Source organism: Rhinopithecus bieti, unplaced genomic scaffold (genome assembly GCF_001698545.2).
Source record: "Rhinopithecus bieti isolate Rb0 unplaced genomic scaffold, ASM169854v2 scaffold_61117, whole genome shotgun sequence".
Taxonomy (NCBI): domain Eukaryota; kingdom Metazoa; phylum Chordata; class Mammalia; order Primates; family Cercopithecidae; genus Rhinopithecus; species Rhinopithecus bieti.
In genome coordinates, this window is record NW_016824934.1 from 246,048 (window position 1) to 267,371 (window position 21,324).

A 21,324-nucleotide genomic window follows, 5' to 3' on the forward strand; every position below is an offset into this window, starting at 1 on the left:
TAGAATTGTTAAGGCATTCTGACCTGGAGAACTGCGAGCTTGGGCTAGGGGAGGAAGGGCAGCAGAAGGGGATGAGGCGTTCTACTACTAATAATAGCAGCCAGCCCTTGCTCCTCAACACACTGCCTCCAGGCCCTGGGCAAGGCACTTTACATGTATTATCTCACTTAATCTTTATAACAGCAACTATGGATTAACCCATTTTTCAAATGAAGAAACTGAGTCTCAAAGAGGCTGTGAACTGTGCTCAAGGTCACCCAGCAAGTCATTCGCAGCACCTGAGGATCCATTGCCCCCATCTGACTCCAGAGTCCCAGCTCTTTCCACGTGTGATAACCCTCTGCGCTCTGGGGTGAAAAAAAAAAAAACAAAAACCACACCTTTTTTTTTTTCTTTTTTTTTGACACAGAGTCTTGCTCTGTTCCCCAGGCTGGAGTGCAGTGGTGCACTATCACTCCCAGCTAATTTGTAAAGAGCCGGGCATGGTGGCTCATGCCTGTAATCCCAGCACATTGGGAGGCCGAGGTGGATGGATCACGAGGTCAGGAGTTCAAGACAAGCCTGGCCAACATAGTAAAACCCTGTCTCTACTAAAAATACAGAAATTAGCCGGATGTGGTGGCACGCACCTGTAGTACCCAGCTACTTGGGAGGCTAAGGCAGGAGAATCGTGAACCCGGGAGGCGGAGGTTGCAGTGAGCCAAGACTGCACTATTGCACTCCAGCCTGGATAACAGAGCAAGACTCTGTCTCAAAAAAAATAATATTTTGTAGAGAAAGGGTTTCACCATGTCCCCCAGGCTGGTCTCTACCTTCTGGGTGGATCCTCCTGCCTGGGCCTCCCAAAGTGCTGGGATTACAGGTGTGAGCCACCATAAGCGGCCCTTTCTTGCTTCTTCAGGTGCTTTCTGGGCCCTATGTGTGGTCAATTTTCCTGACAGATGCTCCCTTAGTACCTTGTTCTTCCCCTTTATAGCCTGGACTTCAGCTTGTGATTGTACTTTTTGAAAAAACTAAGATGGGCCAGGAGCGGTGGTTCACGCCTATAATCTCAGCACTTTGGGAGGCCAAGGTGGGTGGATCACCTGAGGTCAGGAGTTCGAGACCAGCCTGGCCAACATGGAGAAACCCTGTCTCTACTAAAAATACAAAAATTAGTTGGGCGTGGTGGCACTCACCTGTAATCCCAGCTACTCGGGAGGCTGAAGCAGGAGAATCTTGTTCAGTTTGGACAAGTGTGGTAACACCACACTTGAACTTGGGAGGTAGAGTTTGCAGTGAGCCGAGATTGCACCACTGCACTCCAGCCTGGGTGACAGAGTGAGATTCCATCTCCAAAAAAAAAAAAAAAAAGTTTATGTTCACACATGGACTTGTATACTTGTGCATAGCAGGATTATTCAACATTCAGCAGTAGCTAAAAGGTGGAAACAACCCAAAGTCCCATCCACTGGAATATTATTCAGTCATAAAAAAGGAATGAAGTTGATTTCTGCTACAACATGAATGAACCTTGAAATCATTATGGAGACTCCCTGACGGCAGGAATAACACCTGTCAGCTCTCCTCTCTTAGCCCAGTGCAGGCATTTGCTAGACAATGGAGAACTTTCTGTGGGATGAATGAAAGGGAAGGGCTGGGCCAACAGACCGTCCTGCCCCACTGCTGTGTGGGCTGAATGCGGGGGACCATGGAGGGGGATCTGCCTGCAAATCTGAATCCCACCAGCTCTGGCCCTCAGCAAAATCTGTCTCCACCCTGCAGCCTCACTGACTTCCATCTGCATAACATGTGGCCCTGGATGTCAGTCAAGTCCCACTCAACTCCGGGACTAGATGTCGGTCTGGGCTTCTTATAGGTGCTCAATAAAGTCCTGGCACATTGACCTGGTGGGAGCTGAAGCCTCCACAGCTGCCAGGCCAGGGAGAAACCACCAGGTAGCAGAAGATCACGTGGCCACATGCCTCAGCCAAGTTCCTTTCCCCTGACATGCACCCTCCACCCCCCGCCGCCCCGCTCAGGTTATTAGTGGTGCAGGGGAAACAAACAGCAGGTTTCCAATTACCCCGCAGCCCCTTCTCAAGTGGTGCAGGACTCGGAGACTGCCTGCCTGCAAGCAGTCACCACGCCAGCAAGCACTCACCACGGGGGCGGAGGTGGGATTTAGTAAGACAAGGCCCTGGGTCTGCATTTCAAAGGCCCAGGTTCCCTCTCCCCATAAAACCAACACTGAGCCCAGTGGAGGGGACACAGGCGGCCCCACAGCCGGGCCTGGCCCCCTGCAGAGGGGTCACCGGGAATTCTGTGTTTCATCAAATATTGCTGGGCCATGGAGTTTTATTTGAAAATAATTTTAATTAGCCGGAAACTAGGAGTTTAATAAATGGAAAACAGAGAACTTTCCAAGGCCACAGCTGGGAAACACTTGGTTTTTTAAAAATTCCGCCTGGCGTCCCAAACCAGCTAAGCACCCTGACACGAGGGCTGCAGGAATCCACAAGAAAACAAAGCTTATTTTAGAGAAATATTTTAAACTTGGTTTCAGCGAGCTCAGGAGTTTTCTTGTCTGTCTCGAGTCCTTAATATCTTTCCTTCTATTTCAGAGCTGCCTCTTGCCCCAGAGGGCACAAGAGCTGCTATCTGACAGGAGCTATTTCTGCCCAGATGAAAATAAAAGGGCCCCTCCCCCTTCCCCCAGAGTGAATTCTTTCTAAAAATGTCCCTGCAGACAGCCAGCGGCACTGAGGCCTGTCCTTGGCAGGTGTGCACAGCTATGGAGGTGAGTCTGGGGTCCCTGCAAGGCGGGGGCCCATTGGTCACCCTCCCACCCAGCCCTGTCCAGCCTGCTGCCCTGCAGGAAGCGGATGCCAGCCTGGCGGTCATTTCCGGGTTTTGAAAGCAGTTTTTAAACTTGAAAGAGCCATGCTAAAAAGGTCTGCTTTTCCTCCGTAGGTGTTGGTAACACCCACACCCACATACAGACACACCCACATGCACACCGCAGCAGACACATCCAGACCCAAATACACAGTAACACCTACAGCTGCTCACCCCCCACAGAGCCACACACCTACCCACACACAGCAGCAGCTACACACAGGCACACCCAAATCCACTCCCATAGATCACACACACACCCACCCCCAGACCCAGACATACCCCAAAGACCCACATACCTACCCACACAGCAACAGACATACCCAAACCCACACCAGCACTCACCCAAACCCACACCAGCACTCACACACACCCACACACTTACACACAGACACACCCATGTACACCAACACACACACCCCTGCATACACACCAACCCCCACATCACAACAGCCACATCCACACACAGGCACACCCCAAAGACCCACATACCTACATAGCAACAGATACACCCAAACCCACACCAGCACTCACATACATACACACACACACTGACACACAGGCACACCCACATCCAAACACAGCCATACCCACAGACCCTCCCCCCACATAACCTCCACATGCAGAAGCACACAGATCCACACACCAGTACTCCCCTAGGGCGACATCACACATGCAGACCCCTGAACACCTGCACACGGAGCAACACCCACAAACCTCTGCACACCCATAGACAGAAAAGGACACAGAAACACGTACTAATACATTTCCCATGCAGGCGCACCCCTCAGACCTCCACACACGTGCACGGCATGCATGCGCCCGCGCGCGCACACACACACACTTTCAAGGTCTAGTAAAACCCATCAGGAGAGGTTGGGCCCTGGAGGTGCTGTGGCTTCCTGCTGCCCCGCTCCCTCCCGCCTCCTCCCTGCAGGGCTCGGCCTGGGGAGCCCTGTCCAACCGCCAGGCCCCGCCCCGCCCCAGCCCCCGCTCTCCTCCTCCCTCCCTCAGCCCTGCCAGCAGCAGCACAGAACTGGAACTGCCCAGGACGGCCACAGAGTTGCACATCCTCCAGGAGTGTGGACAAGAAAAAATAAACACAATTAGAGTTCACGACAATGGGTCCCTGATGGAAGGTAAGCCCGGCTAGCCTCTAAGGGCTGTGCCGGCTCCCACCAACTTCCAAGGCCGAGGACGGTGCCGAGACCCAACTTCCGGTCTCAAGAAAACTTGGTGAGAGTCACATCCGCCCTCACTTGTCACCACAAGCAAGATTGAAGGAGAGCGGGTGTCTGGGGACGCTTCCCTTCCGAGGCTCAATGCTCTCTAGCTGGCTTCCTCTCTGCACGTGGCCACCGTGGGGTTTTTCTGAGACCCCCCCAGGCGAGTTTTAGCACCGAGCATTCTAGTGCCGGGCCAGGCTGGCGGCCAAGAGCTAGGCCTCCTTGTTTTTCCTGCGTCAGGCCCACCAGGCCTGGCTCTGTCATCTGGGGTCCTGAGCCACTGCAGGGCTCACAATCCTCCATCTATTCCCTGGGGCTGGTGCAGAGCTTTGGCTTTCTGAATAGTGTGTGTGTGTGTGTATTTTTTTTTTTCTTTTTACACACCCAGCAGTAGATTCAGACAGCATGAGGGGTGGAAAATGTGTACGTGCACACATCCTTTCTCTGAAATATAATTAGAAGGTGGCACACACTAATTGAGCTGCTTAAAAAATACCTTAGTCTTCAGACATCCAGTGGAAACGCCACGATGAAGACATTCTAAACACCATCACATTCTGGGCTCATTTTCACAACTGACTACGGAGAAATTTTCTCCCACAGTTTCTAAGTGTAACTCAGAGTCACCAGTCCGGGATGGGAATTTTGGTTTGTCATTACTTGCAGTCTTCTGTTTCCTTAATTTACAAGAAAACTTTTTAAGGGTGATCAAGCAACGGTAGAGGTTTTTTTTTCTGTTAATTTCCAGGCCCTGCAGGAAAACAGTGACCTAAGTACCCTCCATTGATCTGCGGCAAGAGGAAATTTCTGAATGATCCCCCCTAGCTTTCCACGCTCCACTGGGTCTGCGATACAAAACTTCAGATCCTAACAGTTGGGCTTTTGAAACAAACCAGTTTTTAAAAATGAATGTGGCTTACCCCAACATTCCAGCTGATCAAAAGTACTTGTTTAGAAAAATAAGTTTAAGAATGAAGTGGAAACAAGGCCTTTGAAATGCAGCTTAACCTAAATAGCACCACATTTTAGACTTTTTCCTCCCCACTGCACATTCTTTATGGTGCAGGGGCTGGGGAGCCTGCAGAGTCTTCGCCCCTCCTAAGTCCTCCTTGGCCTTGGGCTTCCCCTCCCCTGCTGCTGAGGCCTTCAGTCAGGGGCTGGCATCTGGGAGAACCTTGAAACTGTGTCCCATCCCCTTTGGCAGCACGCAACAAGCACCAAAACGCTCCAGTTAACACCAGTGCAATCATCGTTAACGTGAAACAGCTGCCCGAGGCCTGGCGTATCCATCAGACCGCCCCCTCCCCTCCATGCTCAGCTGTGAGTCACCAGAGACCCTGACTAAGGCAGGGCCCCGCAGGGAACGGGGATGCGAGGATTGTTGATGGAGCCCAGCTGTTGTATATGAGAAAGCAAACTATTGCTAAATCTCTTACCTACTTTGGAAAAAGTGTCTGAACTGTGTGTATGGGGGCAGCGGTGGAGGAGAAAAAACATGAATTGACTTATGAACCCGATTTAAGTTCTTAAAATGATTGTTTTAAAGTTAGAAACTGCCAGTCACTACAGTAAGATTTTGTTCAACTGTTTGTGAAATCAGCAGGCAAATCAGTCTTTTTTTCCCCTTCCTTTTTCTAGAGACCTGGGTTGAATTTGCTTTCTGGTCACTTACAGTCCTCTAAAGCACAGACATGAAATCTTTTTGCATAAATAACTTGAATGTGTTCATTCCCAGAGGAAGTTGTTCACATAAGCAAACATCACTCAGATGTAAGTTTAACTTGTTTTATCTTCCCCTCCACCCTGAACAAGGACATACCAGGCTTTCCAAAATCCAGGCACAACTCCAGTTCTCCGACCCAGAAAAAGCCTGGCTTCACTCTCCACCTCCAGCTCAGCACTCAGGCCTGGCAGGCCACCGGCTGCAGAAAGATCCTCCTCCCCTTCCCCACCCAAGCAGTTCTGTTTCCCAGCAAAAAATCAGACCCTCAGCTGCTACCGCAGCCACATGATCCACCCGGTGACTCACAGGCAGGCCACACCCCTTCAGGCCTCCTGGCCAGGCCCTGCCACCAGCCAGCCAGCCAGCCAGCCAACTCTGGGATGCATCTTATTACCAAAGGGAACAGCTAATGCCCTTGACAGTCCAAATAATTACTTTCTTTCAGTTAGAAGAACTTGCTTATAAAATATATACGGGCCGAGAGGACGCAGGCTCTTCTGAACTCTTGGCTCTGCCAGCTCCAAGTCCTTCCTGACCATGCCAAGACCTGGGGAATGGCAGACATGGTTAGCTGGGAAGCTAGAAAGCTAGACATTCCTGTTTAAAAGAAAGCTCTTACATGGTAATACCTTTTTTTCCCAAAAATTTTATTGGGGGAAAACTACAAAACATTTACAGTACAATGTTTACAGTCACAATTTGTAGTGAACTGATTCCCCAAAATATATTACAACTCAAGTTGACTTATCTTGTTACATTCAAAAACCTACTTCTGTCAAAGTAGTCCAGAGTACATATAGTGCTCCAACTGTACCTACGTACAAACTAAAGCTACCGCTCATTCATCTGCTGTCCAGGAAAGCTTAGGAAACATTCCTGCCTTTCTACACGGAAAAAAAAAAAATAGTACAAGTTTTGGAATTTTCTGTAATTAAACAAGGCATATTCGTGTACTACATATTTCAGCACTAAGAGGCGGTCGCTTCACTTTATATAAAAAAAGTGGTAAAAATCTTTTCCTTTTGTGCAGTTGAACCCATCCTACATTCAGATTCTCTCAAGCACTAATAAAATACTTATTTGGTTGAGGAAGATTTAAGGCAAGTTCGGGCCCTTCCAAAGGCACTGTGAGACTCCCCCCCACTCCCCGTTATTGCTACATGTCTTAAGATACTCCAGTATGTCACAGCAGAACTGGTGGGGAATAAGCAAACACTTTTTTTGCTAGTTTATAAAGTTGGAATTAGAAAAGCATGCCACATTTCAACCTGATTGCAAAGTATGTGGTCATTTTTTTCTTTAAAGTTGGATGGGCTACAACCTTTATACATTCTAAGAAAACTCATAGGATGTTCCTCAAACTACTTCCACAGCATCAAGATAGATTTCTGTCAAGAAATCATGCAATCTTTCAAAATTTACGTAAACAAGGAAAGAAATTAATGAAATAAATATTACATACAATCTCTTAAATTAAGAATTTTGTACTCATTTACAATAAAATAACCAAGTGAAGTTACAAAAGGCATATATTACTGTGAAAAGAACATACACTCCACATTTTGCCGATTAATAATGGCAATCATAATTTAACATAATAAAAGAATATATATCTATTGCTTTTCATCATACTTGATAAATACAGTATGAACAAAATTTTCATTGTATACTTTTCACAAGATAATAAATAAGTTAAATAGTTTTTTCATATTGAGTTGTGGTGCAGTGGTGCGAATCAACTCAAAACAGCTAAAAATTCAGCAGTTATTCTCCAACAATTACAAAGTAAGCTCTGCCCAAGGCTTCCAGAGGGAGCAGACAAAATGGTTCTAAACTAAACATCCACTAAGTGGTGGTGAAGAAACCAGTAACCAGTATGGACCTTTGGAATGCAAGGGTTTGTTTTTCACCCCCAGACATACATAATTGTTAAAAAAACAAAAAACACCTATGGGCTGAGGGCTATCAAGGCATATTCTTGGCAGAATATTGGATTCTAAAAAGCTTATAGGTTTAGCAAGGTGGTGGCTGGCTGGTATAACACCGGTCTGAGACAAACAATTAGGAACTTCTTAAGGGTTCCCACATCTGGACTTAACTAATGCTGTTCAAGTGAAGAGATGGAATGGTGGTTGATAGCTGCTGGTGCTGGGTTGATTTTTCCTGAAGTCCCAAACTCATTGGAGTCCTAAAAAAGTTTAAGTGTTTTTTTTTGTTCTATTCGTATCACAACTGCCCTGTTGTGAATATTTTGTTCAATAGAAAAGTTCCTTGACTTTTTTGCTCAAAAGAATGAAACTTCGTAATAAAAAACAAAAAACCAAGAGGAAACCGAAAAGGAGAGGTGGGGCCCCTCCCGGCAGAGTTCGAGTCCAAGTGCTCGGTCGGGCTTGCAGTCTGCCAGGGACCCATGTCACCCCCCTACTCCCGGGCCCCCAGCAGGGGCGAGATGGCGAGGGGTGTCCTCCAACATCTCTGAACCGCCTTCCCTTCCTCCTCACTGGCGCCCTCTTGCCTCAGTCGTCGGAGATGGAGAGGCGGCTGAAGATTGGCAGGCGGCGGCCGGGGTCCAGGCTGGGGGACTCGGAGCCGCTGAGGCTTCCAGAACTCAAGGAGCCGCTCAGGTAGCTGTCGCGGTCCGACAGCGAGTCCGGGGGGCTGGGGGGCGCGTCGAACACGGGCGAGTCGGACAGGCGGCGCGGCAGCTGGAAGCTGAAGGGCGGCGAGGGAGGCGCGGCGGCCCCGGCGGGGAGGGGTGCGCTGGGCGGTGCCGGGGGCTGCGCGGGGGGCGCCAGGCCCTGCTGCTGCTGCTGCTGCTGCTGCTGCTGCTGCTGCTGACTGCGGTAGTAGGCGGCGGCGGCCACGGCGGCAAAGTTGTGGGTCTGGATGGCGAGCGGCGTGATGAGGCTGCTGAGCTCCGGGCCGAAGGCGAAAGCGTTGTTGGCGCACGAGGCCGACGAGCAGGCCGCGCACGGGGCCCCAGGTGCCAGCAGGTCCTCGGCGCCCCCACTGCCGTAGAGCAGAGCGGCCGCAGCCGCGGCCGCCGCGGAGGCGCAGCATGCCGGGGCCGAAGGCGTGGAGGCCGCGGAGGCCGAGGAACAGGAGGAGGCGGAGGAGGAGCAGGACGAGGCCGAGGAACAGGAGGGCGGCGGCGGCGTGCGCGACGTGGGGCTGTCGAGCAGCAGCGGCGACTCGAGGCCGCCCGGGGGCTGATGGTGGCCCGACGGGAAGCCCGAGAAGCTGAGGCTGTGGTGCAGCTTGGGCCGCGGCTCCCGCGGGAAGCCCAGGTGCAGCGCGTCGCGCGTACCAAAGGCACGCAGGTCCCCGGAGGCGCCCCCCGACGGCGCGGGCCGCCGCTCGTCCGCGTTGTGGATGAAGTGGCAGCGCGGCCCGTAGGGGCAGAAGCCGATGGTGTGGAAGGTGCGGCACAACTCGGTCTTGTACTTCGGGTGGCGAGTCAGGCTGCGCAGCTCGTGGAAGCCATGCGCGAACTGGCACTTCTCGCCGTACTTGCACGTGCCGCTCTCCTCGAAGGGCCGGCACAGCTCGGTCTTGTAGCGCGTGGAGTTGATCTGGGAGCCGCCGCCCCCCTTCTGCTGCTGCTGCAGGTGCAGGAGGTGCTGGCTGCGGTCGCCGTTCTCGCTGAACGAGCGGTCCCGGAATTTGTTCTCCTTGTTGAGCAGGGCTGTGCCGCCGCCCCCCGACGGCTCCTTAAGGGTGCCGTAGGAGGTCGGGCCGCCGGCCGCCGCGCTGCCGCAGCTGCTGCCGTTAGCGGCGCCCGGGAACTTGGGCGAGCAGCTGCCGGGGCTGGGCGCGGGGTGGGCGAGTGCGTGCAGGTTGCTGGCCGAGTGCCGTCGGAGGAAGCCTGGCGCGAAGCCGGAGCTGGGGGCGGCGGCCACGGGCGTCCCCACCGCCTTCTTGTCCAGCATGTTGTTCAAGTTGAGGTTGGCCAGGGATTTCTCTGTCTGCCAAAGGAAGGGGAGCGGGGAAGGGATGAAAAACGGAAGGGGAAGACAGACTCGGGGCGAGCCACATAAGAACTCCCAACCTGATTCTTTTCCTCTTTTTCCCCCACTCTTGGCGGATCCCGACTCGGCCTCCACCCTCCACCCATACACACGCAAAAGCAGCAAGATCTTGCTGGAGGGAGCGGGAGAAGGGAGGACACCCACCGCGGGCCGCGCTGAGTTTCGACACGTGATCCTTCGCCCCGGCCGCCGAGGTGGGCGGCGCGAATCCCGTCCGGGAAGCCCCGGGCAGCGTGGCCGCGGTCGGCAGTGGAGAAACTCAGCCGCGACACCAGCGCCCTCCCTGCCGCCCCTCCTCCTCCAGGGCGCTCGCACACATTTTGCAAACCCCGGGACTTTCCCGACCCGAAAGGCAGGGCGGGAGGGGCGTCCCCCAGGACCAGGGGACAGAGGCAAAGTCCAAGAACTGGAACGGCTGCTGCCGGCCCAGCCCGCTCCCCGGCGTACCTTGCACAAGAAGTCGACATCGTAGAACGCGGACAAAAGTGTGGTCGACATGTTTCTGGATCCCGCAGTGGCCGGAGCGGCAGGCCGGGAGGTCGGGAGGAGCCCTTGGGGTGGCGTGGCCGGGCTTGAGCCACGACGAATAACGGGCGAGGGGCGGGGAGGGGCCGAAAGTTTGCCGGGGGGCGAGAGGAGAGGGCGAGGGCAGCGGCGCGGGCCGGCGGGAGGGTCCGGCGGAATGCGGCAGGGGGGAAGGAGAGAAGCGAGGAGCGCTCCTCCGCGCCCCGGGGTGCCCGGCCCGCCCCCCCGCGGAGCCGACGGCAGCTCGCGGACTGCTGGAACTCTGCAGCCCGCGAGCGCGCGCCCTATATAGAGCTGGGAGTGCGGCTGCGGCGGGGCGGGCGCGCCGGGGAGGGGACAGAACTGGGCCCCCGCCGAAGTCTCCAGGCAACGCCGCCCGCCAGCTCGCGAACGTCAGGCGTCTTCTCGGCCTCCCATTGGCCGCCGCCAATTTTTTTCCTCCGGGGAAGGGGGCGGGAGGCCTCGGGGCGGGGCCAGCGACCCCGGCGGCCGGTGCGGCGTGTAGCGTTCGGCCCCAGTGGGTTCGGCCCCGGGTGACGGCGGGAAGGCACGGCTTTCCTTCTCTGGGGCTTCGCGGTCGGAGAGCCCCGGTACATTTAGCGTGGCCGAGATTCTGCAGCCCTGGACGTGTCTTTCCCTGCCCTGTTCTCCGAGGCGGACCTGTGGAGCTTTTAGCTCCCACCTTTGGTTTTGTGCTGGGCGCGGGAATTGCAAAATGCCAGAATATCGCAACCATCCGCGCGGCCCGGCGGGTTTGCAAAGGGTGCTTCGGCCAGGAGGCGGGGGCTCGGGGCCTGCGTCCTGTCGGTGGCGGCTCCAGCCCGACTGCACGTGGAGTCGCGGTGGGGTGGGGTGGGGGGGGGGTGGCCACGCGGGCGGCCGCCGCGGCAGTCTTGCCGGTGGAGCCCGGGCTCATTTCTCCGCCCCCTCCCCGCCCAGGCTCAGTAAACAGGGCTTGAGCGTCGGGGCCTGCCGGGCAGGGCTGAGTGTCTGAGGACAAGGCGCTGGCTTTGCTAATCACATCACAAGACCTTGAGCCAGGGCCAAAGGCGCGGAGTGGCGCGGGACGTCCCGGGCGGGGGAGCTGACTCCGAGGACAGGAGGAAAGGCCGGGAGAGCCGTGCGGGCTTGAAGGCGACTTAGCGCCATCCTTTCCGTCTGCTGGTCGGCCCGGCCTCGGGCTGGGGGCGCAGCTGCCCGTCGAGGCTCCCCGCCCGGCACAGCCTGGGCCTGTTGCGTCCTCCCAGCCTCTTCCCTCCCCGGCCGTGGGGGCGCCTCGCCCAGCCTTAGCTCCATGAGGGCTGCAGGATCCGGCTGAGACCAACCCGCGGCCCAGGTGGGGCTGCACAGACGCTGATGGTGGGCGCGCCCCCCTCTGTTTTCCCTCTCCCGCCAGCCCCACACCCCAACAGCTTGCGCTGGAAAATGCGCTTTGCCAGCGGGCGCCCCGCCTTCGTCCGGGTACGGAGCAGACACCCCCACCTAGCGCCCAGTGAGGCTAAAGCCGCTGACAGCCCCACTAGGAACGATCTGGAGTCTGGTCTAGGGCACTTCTCCCTCCGCGCTCATACAGGTTGCCAAAAAGCTTGGACCTGAAGCTGGAAGGTCCAGGACCTGCTGGGGAAAGAACTAGGCCTACCACTCAGGGATTCGAGTCCCTGGAGTGTAGCCTGCATTTCCCACTACTGTACTCCCCTCACAGCCCAGGGAGCCAGAGTCCAGGGTAAGGATCAGGAATGCTGGGCTGGAGTTCAGGCCCTGCCCCATAGAAATCATGTGGTCTTAGGCAAATCACATCATCTCTTTGGTACTTGGGTTTCCTTGTAAAACGAAGATAATATTCCTGCTTTATTCATCTCTCACCTTTGTCAAGGTGCAAATGATATCTGTGAAGGTGTTTAAAAGACAATAACTAAACCATCTTTATGTATTAAACCAAATTGACAAAGCATAAGGGTGGAGAAAGCCAGGCTTCTGAACTATGGCCAGATGGACAGAGAGCCATAGACTCATGAGTGCAGAGCTGTGGGGGTACCCAAGTCCTGGACCCTAGGACTCAGAGCCAAGAGTAGGTGACCTCAGAGGGACCAGTTTCACTTTTAGCACCTACCCTACACTGACCCCTTGATATACCTGGGCAACTGTAGTCTGGTTTGTTCTTTGGTGAGATGACCCCAAACATCTCATCAAACAGTGTGAAACAGCCACTTCCCTAGGCACTTCTATTAGGTTAGTAACAAGATTTCAGATACAGAACCAATGGAAACATCTGTTTGAATCAACAGATCTGGGGTGAGTCCCAGTCAACAGCTGTGAGAACACCCACTTTGCAGATTAGGATTCTGGAGATAACATGTGGACATATTATGGGATATGCTGTGTACAGAGTACCTGCTAGTATAAAATGTATCATGTAGCTGCTTTTATTCCATTTTAAATGGAGGAAAAAAGAAGTGCTGGCCATTTCCATTGAGCTGGGCTTTGTTGGGCCAGTTTCATAATTATTTTTCTGTGGTTATCACCACATTTATGTTACCAAGTCCCTCACGTCTCACCAGCTAGGTCTTAGAACAAAAAGTGTTAGGTTGGCAACTTTCCCTCAGGTGTGGGCTACACAGCTGCCTAACTAGGTAATTAATTCAGGATCACAGAAACCACATTTGGGGCCGAGTGGTTGCAAAACCACCCAGGGAATTTCCTGTTCTCTTTAGGACAAAACTTTGGACACTGAGTTAACTTCTTTCCTGCCTCTTACAAAGCCCCTTTCCTATACTTGCAGTATGGCTGCTTTTTTGTTCTTAAATTTTCTTTTAGTGATGGGGTCTTGCTGTGTTACTCAGGCTGGAGTGCAGTGGCCTTTCACAGGCATGAACTCCTGGGCGATCCTCCCACCTCAGCCTCCTGAGTAGCTGGGATACAAGTGTGCACCACCATGCCTGGCTTACAGCTGCATCATTTTTAGTGTTAAATGTATCTCAAAGAGAGATGAATTACATTTGAAATATGAGCTTTTCTGCAGTAGAAAATGATTGTAAACTCACTCTCCTCTCACCCGCCCCTTCAGACTCTGAAACATCAATGAAATTAAGTGATCATTCACCTGGGTATTTAGGTTTTTTTTTTTTTTTTTTTTAACAGACCCTAAAATCTGGAGCAACTTCATATACTATGATTGAAATGGTTTTTTCAGATCAGTAGGATGAAAAATGGATGCGGATGAGACTACGACCCATCCAAAGCTATGATTCTCAAGATAACTGTTAGTGGGTAACACTCTGAAATTATAAATAAAAATGGTGAGCCAATGAAAAACTGGACCAGCAGCAAAACGTATGTAAGGGCGCCACCTGCTGGGTATGTGAGGAAGAGGGCTGGGCTGGGCTTGAAAAGGCAGAAAATCATTAAGGTTTCTAGATTAAAATCACTGCAAAGGGTGTGTGTGTGTCAGAGTCTCGCTCTGTCGCCCAGGCTGGAGTGTGTGTGTGTGACGGAGTCTCACTCTGTCGCCCAGGCTGAACTGCAGTATGTGTGTGTGTGTGTGTGACGGCGTCTCGCTCTGTTGCACAGGCTGGAGTGCAGTGACGTGATCTCAGTTCACTGCAACCTCCACCTCCTGGGTTCAAGCGTTTCTCCTGCCTCAGCCTTCTGAGTGGCTGGGATTACAGGTGCGCACCACCACTCCTGGCTAATTTTTGTATTTTTGGTAGAGATGGGGTTTCACTATGTTGGTCAGGCTGGTCTTGAACTCCTGACCTCATGATCTGCCTGCCTTAGCCTCACAAAGCACTGGGATTACAAGCGTGAGCCACTGCGCCCGGCTGATAAATGTGTTTAATGGCATCTTAAGTGAGAATCTTGTTACTGCCACCAAGCAAGTGATAGGTAAACAATGTAGGCATAGAATAAGTCATTTTCTCTGCCTCTCCTTTCCCCAGGTTCCTCCTCACAGCTAAGAGCATGGATATACTTTCACTGGGTGGCAAAATCAGGTTTCCTAGCATTAGCATACTTTTTTGGGGGTAGGGGGAGTGCTCAATGGCTCTTTGAATAATTAAGATGGAATGTGTAGGTCACTGCAGGACTTACACATGCAGACAATAAAAATAAATTATTTGTGCAAGGTTGATCCTGAATTCTCCTAGGATCCAACATTTGGAACGTATTTCTGCTTTGCTAAAATGGAACAAAATTTATAAATCTGACCAAATGGGCTGTTTGCCAACTCATCCAGCCCCTACATAAAGCCAGAAAAGGGGAGGGGGAGGGATCATGTGTGTGCTAAAATCCAACTCTGTGTAGTCCCTTCACAGAGAATGTAGGGAGGCTATGGCAGGGCATTAGAGGCCCTGGGGGATGAAAAAGGCTCATTCAGGCCTGCAGGTGGCCTGCACCTGGGAACAGAGTAAATCTGCAGCGGAGTCGCCTCACTTCCTACAGTAGCAGCAATAAAGTAGGCTGCCCTGAATGAGTGAACTGAAGAAAAGTTTCTCTGTGAGAAGTGACAGACGACTAGACTCACAAAACTAGGGGAGGCATGAATGGGATAACATTTTTGAATTTATGTTCAACATGTTTCCTGCAGATTTGTGAGGAAAAATCCACACATAGCCCCATTCCAATCCCCCAAATTTTCTTCAACATGCTGCTTCTGTTCTTGGAAGAGTTAATTGCCTCGCTTCTGCAGAAGAGTCCCAAACACTGAGAACTAGGGTGTCTTCCCCTTCCTTTCCTTCCAAAAAGGCCAGCAGCTTCAAGTAAGCCAAAGTCCTTTCCTCCTGAATGCGTAGTCTTGTGAACTCCACTGTCTTCACAAATTCTGCAGCTGGTGGAAGCTCTCTGAAGAGCTGAGACAGGAGGCGGCACTGCTCTGACACCATCCTTTGAAGGTGACAGAGCATCTCAGGGCTTGGAAGACGCCAGCCAGACTTGGAGAGGAGACAGAAGAGGTGCTTGCAGAGGTACTTCACAAAGATCAGGGTCTCGGCCCAAAAGTTGACTTCTGCTTTTTCAAACAGGTAGTCTTCTTCCACCTAAATCAGATGAAAAAGCCAAAAGTCAGTCTTACAGGGAATGGTGACAAGCCCCAGTCCAGATCGAGCAGTACCCTGCCAGGTACAAGAAGGGTGTCATGTCCCCTCCCCCACTGGACAGAGGGCGCACTCTCGCCTGTCAACACCTATGTACACACACCACTTGCAGCCTTGAAGGTCACCTTCTATTTTTACTCACTGTATTTCTCCAGCAGAGAGGAATTTTTTCCCCAGACTTAACATGACCTTGATAAAGATGTGTTTGTGGTGCAAAGTCAAGATACTCTAGGGGATGGATGCTGAAAAGGGGACTTCAACAAGGGAGCTTAAGGTGCAGCTGGAAATTGGAGACGAGGGAGGAAAGGTCATCTCTGCAGCAGGCCAGAGAAGGAATCTCCAAACAGAGGACACTAGGCTGCGTCCTGTTTCTATAACACCATGATTCTCAAGGTCATTTTATCAGACACTTACCATGTCTCCAAATTTCTCATAAACAGGGACAATGCTTTTTGAACCCTTGGCCTGCTGGGGATGCCAAGAAGGTCAGCTGAGTCAGATACTGGTGGCGATCAATTTCAGTTCTCAGGAGGCTTTTGCTGCTTGTCTTCGTCCTCAGTTTCCCTGTCTGTGACTGCACCCACCCTGGAGGGGGCTAGTAATAGTTTTCTTCAAGCAGGAAATTCCCAGCAAAAATCCTAATTCTCTGAAAATGCTTCACCCTCAGACCTAACTTTGGGAAGCTCCAGGCTAACTCCAATACTGACTAACAAGCAGTCTCCATAATTAAACTCTCCACATCCAGGGGCTTCTTTGCGAGTTCTCTCCCCTGGCTAATCTGGAGGCTGACCATCAGCACCCCAGAAGTCAGCCTGAGAGTGTCCCTGTGCCCTCGGCAGCACCCAGTGGGTGGCTTTCCTAGTGGTTACTGCTGTGTGTGTAAGCATGAACAAGCCCAGCTGAGGCTGTAGGTGCTGCATCCAGCGGGTTTAGGACACTCCAACCCTGCCTCCCACTCCCCTGACACCCCGGGATCACCTGATGCATGCTCTCCACACAGACCACGAGGTTGTCACTGTCTCCCAACAGCCATCCCAGCAGGATGGGCAGTCCAGGGGCCAGCTGGTCCCACTGCTGGAGCAGATCACACAGGACGGCCAGGGCCAGGGCCAGAGCGATGGAGGCATCCACCTGGCAGAAGGCAAACTCTGCAGAGACAGGAGAAAGGTAAGCAATGAATATACTGCTCAGGGCCGGCCCAGGGCAGCCTGCAGGACCCTGGGAACATGAAAGGCCTCAGGTAAAATCGCTGCCACCAGCCTGGCAGGGAAGCTGGTGTGGTGGGCTCACTGGAGACTATTAATCACCTTCTGAATCCTGCTATCTATACTGTTAGAATGAGTCATAGGCCTGAACCCACTGTTTCCATGCCCCCTAACTCAGTGTGGACAGAAGCAGTCCCATCTGTAGGATTAGAGAGTTATCTCCCCTCAGCTCCTCCAGTGTCACCGGAAGGATCAGGAAGGCTTCCCTGTCCAGTGTCTCCTCTGCACATCTGCCTGGATTTAACTGGTTTGCCCTTTCCTTGGAAAGCAGATCTCCTGGGTGCAAGACACATCCTAAAACAGGGCATTGTCAAGCTTTTCCTTAAAGGGCCAGAGAGTCAGTATTTTAGACTTTGCAGGCCTATACCTTCTCAACTCAGCTGAAAGCAGCCATAGACAATTTGTAAACAAATGGTTGTGGCTGTGTTCCAACAAAACTTTGTGGACACTGAAATTTGAATTTCATGTGTCACAAAATATTATTTTTTTCAACCAATTAAAAATGTAAAACCACTGATAGCTCATGGGCTATAAAAGCAGGTGGTGGGCTGCATTTGGCTCCTATTTTGCTGCCCTCTGTCTTGGAGTTTTTTGTTTTTGGACCCTTGTTTTCCCCGGTGCTTGGAGGAAGGGCACTGAAAGAGTAGAAGGGTGCAGAAAGAGGAAGCAGGGGGCCCTGGGGAAACCAATGGCCTTATTTCACCATTTGGCCTTAGACAATCCTAAATACGGGTTTGGAGGGAGGTTCAGGGGTGTTGTCCCTTCCCCTAACAACTCTGCCCCTCCCATCCCAAACCTGGAGGACGTCTGAAACATGGGACTGAAAGCCCACTGCACAGACAATGGACCTCTGTAGGCCCATCCTGCACCAATGCCTGTCTTTCAATGATGCCTTTCTGTTGAGCCCTGATCACTCCCAAATCCACATCTCCAACTTCAGCACACAGACTTACCCTGACCATTTAGCCCCTGAAGAGACTTCTCGGCACACAGGCAGACGGTTGATAATCTGCAACAGCAGGCTTAGTTCCCCTGGGTGTTGAACCAGGCTTACTGGGATGGCCCCACTGAGGGCCTAGTGAGTGCCAGGCCCTGATCAAGTGCTTTCTCCCCAGTCCTTCTAGCATCCTATGGGTTGGGTATTACATAACCCACTTGCACACATCAAGAAATTATAGTTGGCAACAAGTTTCATGGTACATGGAAAGCACAGATTTAGAGAACTAGCATGAACATTCCAGAGGTTTTGATGGTGGGCTCAGCAGGGTGTACACCTGGGGCCCTCCTGCAGTAGGGCCAGGACTATCCAGTGGTCACACAGCAGCACCTAGTTGCATGTAAGCAGGCAAAAGGACTGATCTTACCATCTTGACAGCTCCAGATAAGTCCCCCAGGACACTTGCCCTTTAGTGGCCCCGTTCCCCATGCTGCTTGCTCTGCAGCCTGGAACCCAGATTTAAACCAGGAAACAGAAAAGGGGAGGGGGCGAAGGTGCACTTTGGCTGTGGGTCTGAGCCATGTGTTGGCTGGACCTCTACCTATAATACAATCTCTATTTTTACCTCTACCTAACTCCTTTGTGCAGTTCTCAGTTGGCTGAGAATCTGTATAGAGAGGGGATAATTAAATGGCCTTTTTCTTTCTTTTTTCTCTTCAACTTTTATTGATTGATTGAGACGAGTCTGTCGCCCAGGCTGGAGTAGAGTGGCGTGATATTGGCTCACTGCAACCTCCACCTCCCGGGTTCAAGCAATTCTCCTGCCTCAGCCCCCAAGCAGCTGGGACTACAGGTGTGTGCCACCACACCCAGATAATTTTTTCTGTTTTTGCCCAGCTAATTTTTGTATTTTTTGTAGAGACAGGGTTTCACCATGTTGGCCCGGCTGGTCTAAAACTCCTGACCTCAAGTAATCTACCCACCTCAGCCTTCGAAAGTGCTGGGATTACAGGTGTGAGCCACCGCACCTAGCCCCTTCAACTTTTAGAGTTCTGGGATACATGTGTAGGACGTGCAGGTTTGTTACCTAGATAAACATGTACCATGGTGGTTTGCTGCACAGATCAACCCATCACCTAGTTATTAAGCCCAGCATCCATTAGCTGCTCTTCCTGATGCTCCCCTGCACCCCACACAGGTGGCCTTTTTCAAACCCCCCAAACAAAAACACACATGAGGACCAGCATAGGATTCAATACAGAGCAGATGCTCAGCACATGCTTGTTTATGGCTGGAGATCATGAGATCTCCTCCTTTATTCCATCTGACTTAATCTGAACACCAACATAGAGAATGGCACAAAGAAAACATTCAGTAAATGGTAACTAGTGTTACCAATGATAATGAACATTTTGCTCCTACTGAATTCTTTTTTTTTTTTGAGACGGAGTCTCGCTCTGCCACCCAGGCTGGAGTGCACTGGCCGGATCTCAGCTCACTGCAAGCTCCGCCTCCTGGGTTCAGGCCATTCTCCTGCCTCAGCCTCCCGAGTAGCTGGGAGTACAGGTGCCTGCCACCTTGCCCGGCTAGCTTTTTGTATTTTTTAGTAGAGACGGGGTTTCACCAGGTTAGCCAGGATGGTCTCGATCTCCTGACCTCGTGATCCGCCTGTCTCGGCCTCCCAAAGTGCTGGGATTACAGGCTTGAGCCACCGCGCCTGGCCGCTCCTACTGAATCTTTAATCGCTCCTGCCATTCTGCCATTCTATAAGGGAAGTATCCCTATTTAGCCAACAAGGAGACTGCGTTAATGAAGGTTAGATAACTGGTCCAAGTTTGCAGATAGCTGTGGTGCTGGGCTAAGTATCTCCAGTGCACAGACTGCCCCCTACCCTGCAGGAAGGCAATGGAGATGAAGAAGTCAGACTTGGTTTTATCATTTTTTTTTTTTTTTTTGAGACAAGGTCTCACTTTGTCACCCAGGCTGGAGTACAGTGGCACAATCACAGCTTACTGCAGCCTTGACCTTCCTGGGCTCAGGTGATCCTCCCATCTCAGCCTCCTGAGTATCTGTGACTATAAGCATGTGCCACTATACCAGGCTAATTTTTGTGTATTTTTTTTTTTTTTTTTGTAGAGACAGGGTTTTACCATGTTGTCCAGGCTGGTCTTGAACTCCTGGAGATCAAGTGATCTGCCCACCTCAGCCTACCAAAGTGCTGAGATTCCAGGCATGAGTCACCACATCCAGTGGGTTTATCACTCTTTTTATTTTTTTGAGACTGCGTCTTGCTCTGCTGCCCAGGCCACAATGCAGTGGCATGATCTCAGCTCACTGCAACCTCTGCCTCCTGGGTTCAAGCGATTCTCCTGCCTCAACCTCATGAATAGCTGGGATTACAGGTACCTGCCACCACGGCCGGCTAATTTTTGTATTTTTAGTAGAGACGGGGTTTTACCATGTTGGCCAGGCTGGTCTCGAACTCCTGACCACAAGTGATTCACCTGCCTCAGCCTCCCAAAGTGCTGGGATTACAGGCATGAGCCACTGTGCCCGGCCTATCACTTTTTTATTGTTGTTCTGTTTTGAGACAGAGTTTCGCTCTTGCTGCCCAGGCTGGAGTGCACTGGTGTGATCTCAGCTCACCTCAACCTCTGCTTCCCGGGTTTGAGAGATTCTCCTGCCTCAGCCTCTGGAGTAGCTGGGATTACAGGCACCTGCCACCACACCTTGCTAATTTTGTATTTTTACTAGAGACGGGGTTTCTCCATGTTGGTCAGGCTGGTCTCGAATTCCTGACCTCAAGTGATCTGCTCCCCTTGGCCTCCCAAAGTGCTGGGATTACGTGTGTGAACCACTGCACCTGGCCTCCCACCACTTCTTTTATGGTCTCCTTAAGGCAAGGACTGAAAGCCCAACAGGGAAGAAAAAAATTTCATCATCCATCAGCAAAATCAGTACCTGCAGCTCACGTGACATTCCTGTTGAGTCCATAAAGAACCTATGGGGGTGACCAAAGATGCCACCAAAGAAGGCCAGGCTGCTTTGGTGCACTAGCCCCACCTGACAGGACAGATAGCTTCTATCCTGCACCATTTTGCCATGAATCATGGTTAGGAAGGGGCAGGAGAGTGGTGGGATGACAGGCACATGGGAAGAGCTGGTGTGATGTGGCCAGAAGTGAGTCTAGATAGAGCTCTAACTACCCAAGCTCCAAGCCTGCAAGGCAAGGACAGAAGAGGAAGGAATGCTGAGATGTTTTGGGGAGGGTAGGGGAAGGATGAGTTGGATTTAGATCTCCTGCTTGGGGAGCCAGCTGCAACCTGCCAAATTCTCTTTTACTACCTTGCCCTGGACTAAGGCAGCTCAGCCAGAACTGCCTAGATCTCTACTGGCCAAATGCCTTATGAAGGGAGGCTGGAGTAGGGAGAGGAATGTGTCACTTAAGCGTGCAGGCCAGCTAGGCGCTCACAGTCTGGCCAGTCCATCAAGGAAACAAGAAAACAAGCAGCCAATCAACAAGTGTGTTTTAAGAATCTGCTGAGAGGCTGGGCTCAGTGGCTCACACCTGTAATCCCCAAATTTTGGGAGGCTGAGGTGGAAGGATCACTTGAGACAAGACCCTGTTGCTACCAAAAAAAAAAAAAAAAAAAAAA

General features: G+C 51.9%; 2 protein-coding genes and 1 long non-coding RNA gene across 3 annotated transcripts in view; 1 reads left to right on the forward strand and 2 right to left on the reverse strand.

Moving 5' to 3' along the window:
* The first annotated feature begins 3,890 nt into the window (after positions 1-3,890).
* LOC108522492 (uncharacterized) lies at positions 3,891-7,299 on the forward strand. Its single transcript, XR_001883489.1, has 2 exons — positions 3,891-4,113; positions 4,852-7,299. It is a non-coding gene; the product is annotated as an uncharacterized LOC108522492 (long non-coding RNA).
* On the reverse strand, positions 6,453-10,636 carry ZFP36L2 (ZFP36 like 2 zinc finger CCCH-type). Its single transcript, XM_017862710.1, has 2 exons — positions 10,302-10,636; positions 6,453-9,791 (listed from the first exon to the last, which is right to left on the reverse strand). The coding sequence occupies exons 1-2, from the start codon at positions 10,350-10,352 to the stop codon at positions 8,343-8,345; spliced, it is 1,500 nt and encodes a 499-aa protein (XP_017718199.1). The 5' UTR covers positions 10,353-10,636; the 3' UTR covers positions 6,453-8,342.
* A 4,282-nt stretch (positions 10,637-14,918) lies between these two features.
* Positions 14,919-21,324, reverse strand: part of THADA (THADA armadillo repeat containing) — a 349,278-nt gene continuing 342,872 nt past the window's right edge. The window contains exons 38-39 of the mRNA XM_017862713.1: positions 16,445-16,614; positions 14,919-15,409 (exon numbers count right to left, since the gene is read on the reverse strand). Of these exons, the coding sequence (XP_017718202.1) occupies positions 15,014-15,409; positions 16,445-16,614 (566 nt within the window). The 3' untranslated portion in view covers positions 14,919-15,013. The remainder of the gene's footprint in view (positions 15,410-16,444; positions 16,615-21,324) is intronic.

Bases quoted from the DNA above. Each gene is read 5' to 3' on its own strand.
- ZFP36L2 (XM_017862710.1), bottom strand. From the start codon at position 10,352: ATGTCGACCACACTTTTGTCCGCGTTCTACGATGTCGACTTCTTGTGC. The intron at 9,792-10,301 runs GTACGCCGGGGA...TTCCTTTGGCAG, and splicing joins ATGTCGACTTCTTGTGCAAG to ACAGAGAAATCCCTGGCCAA.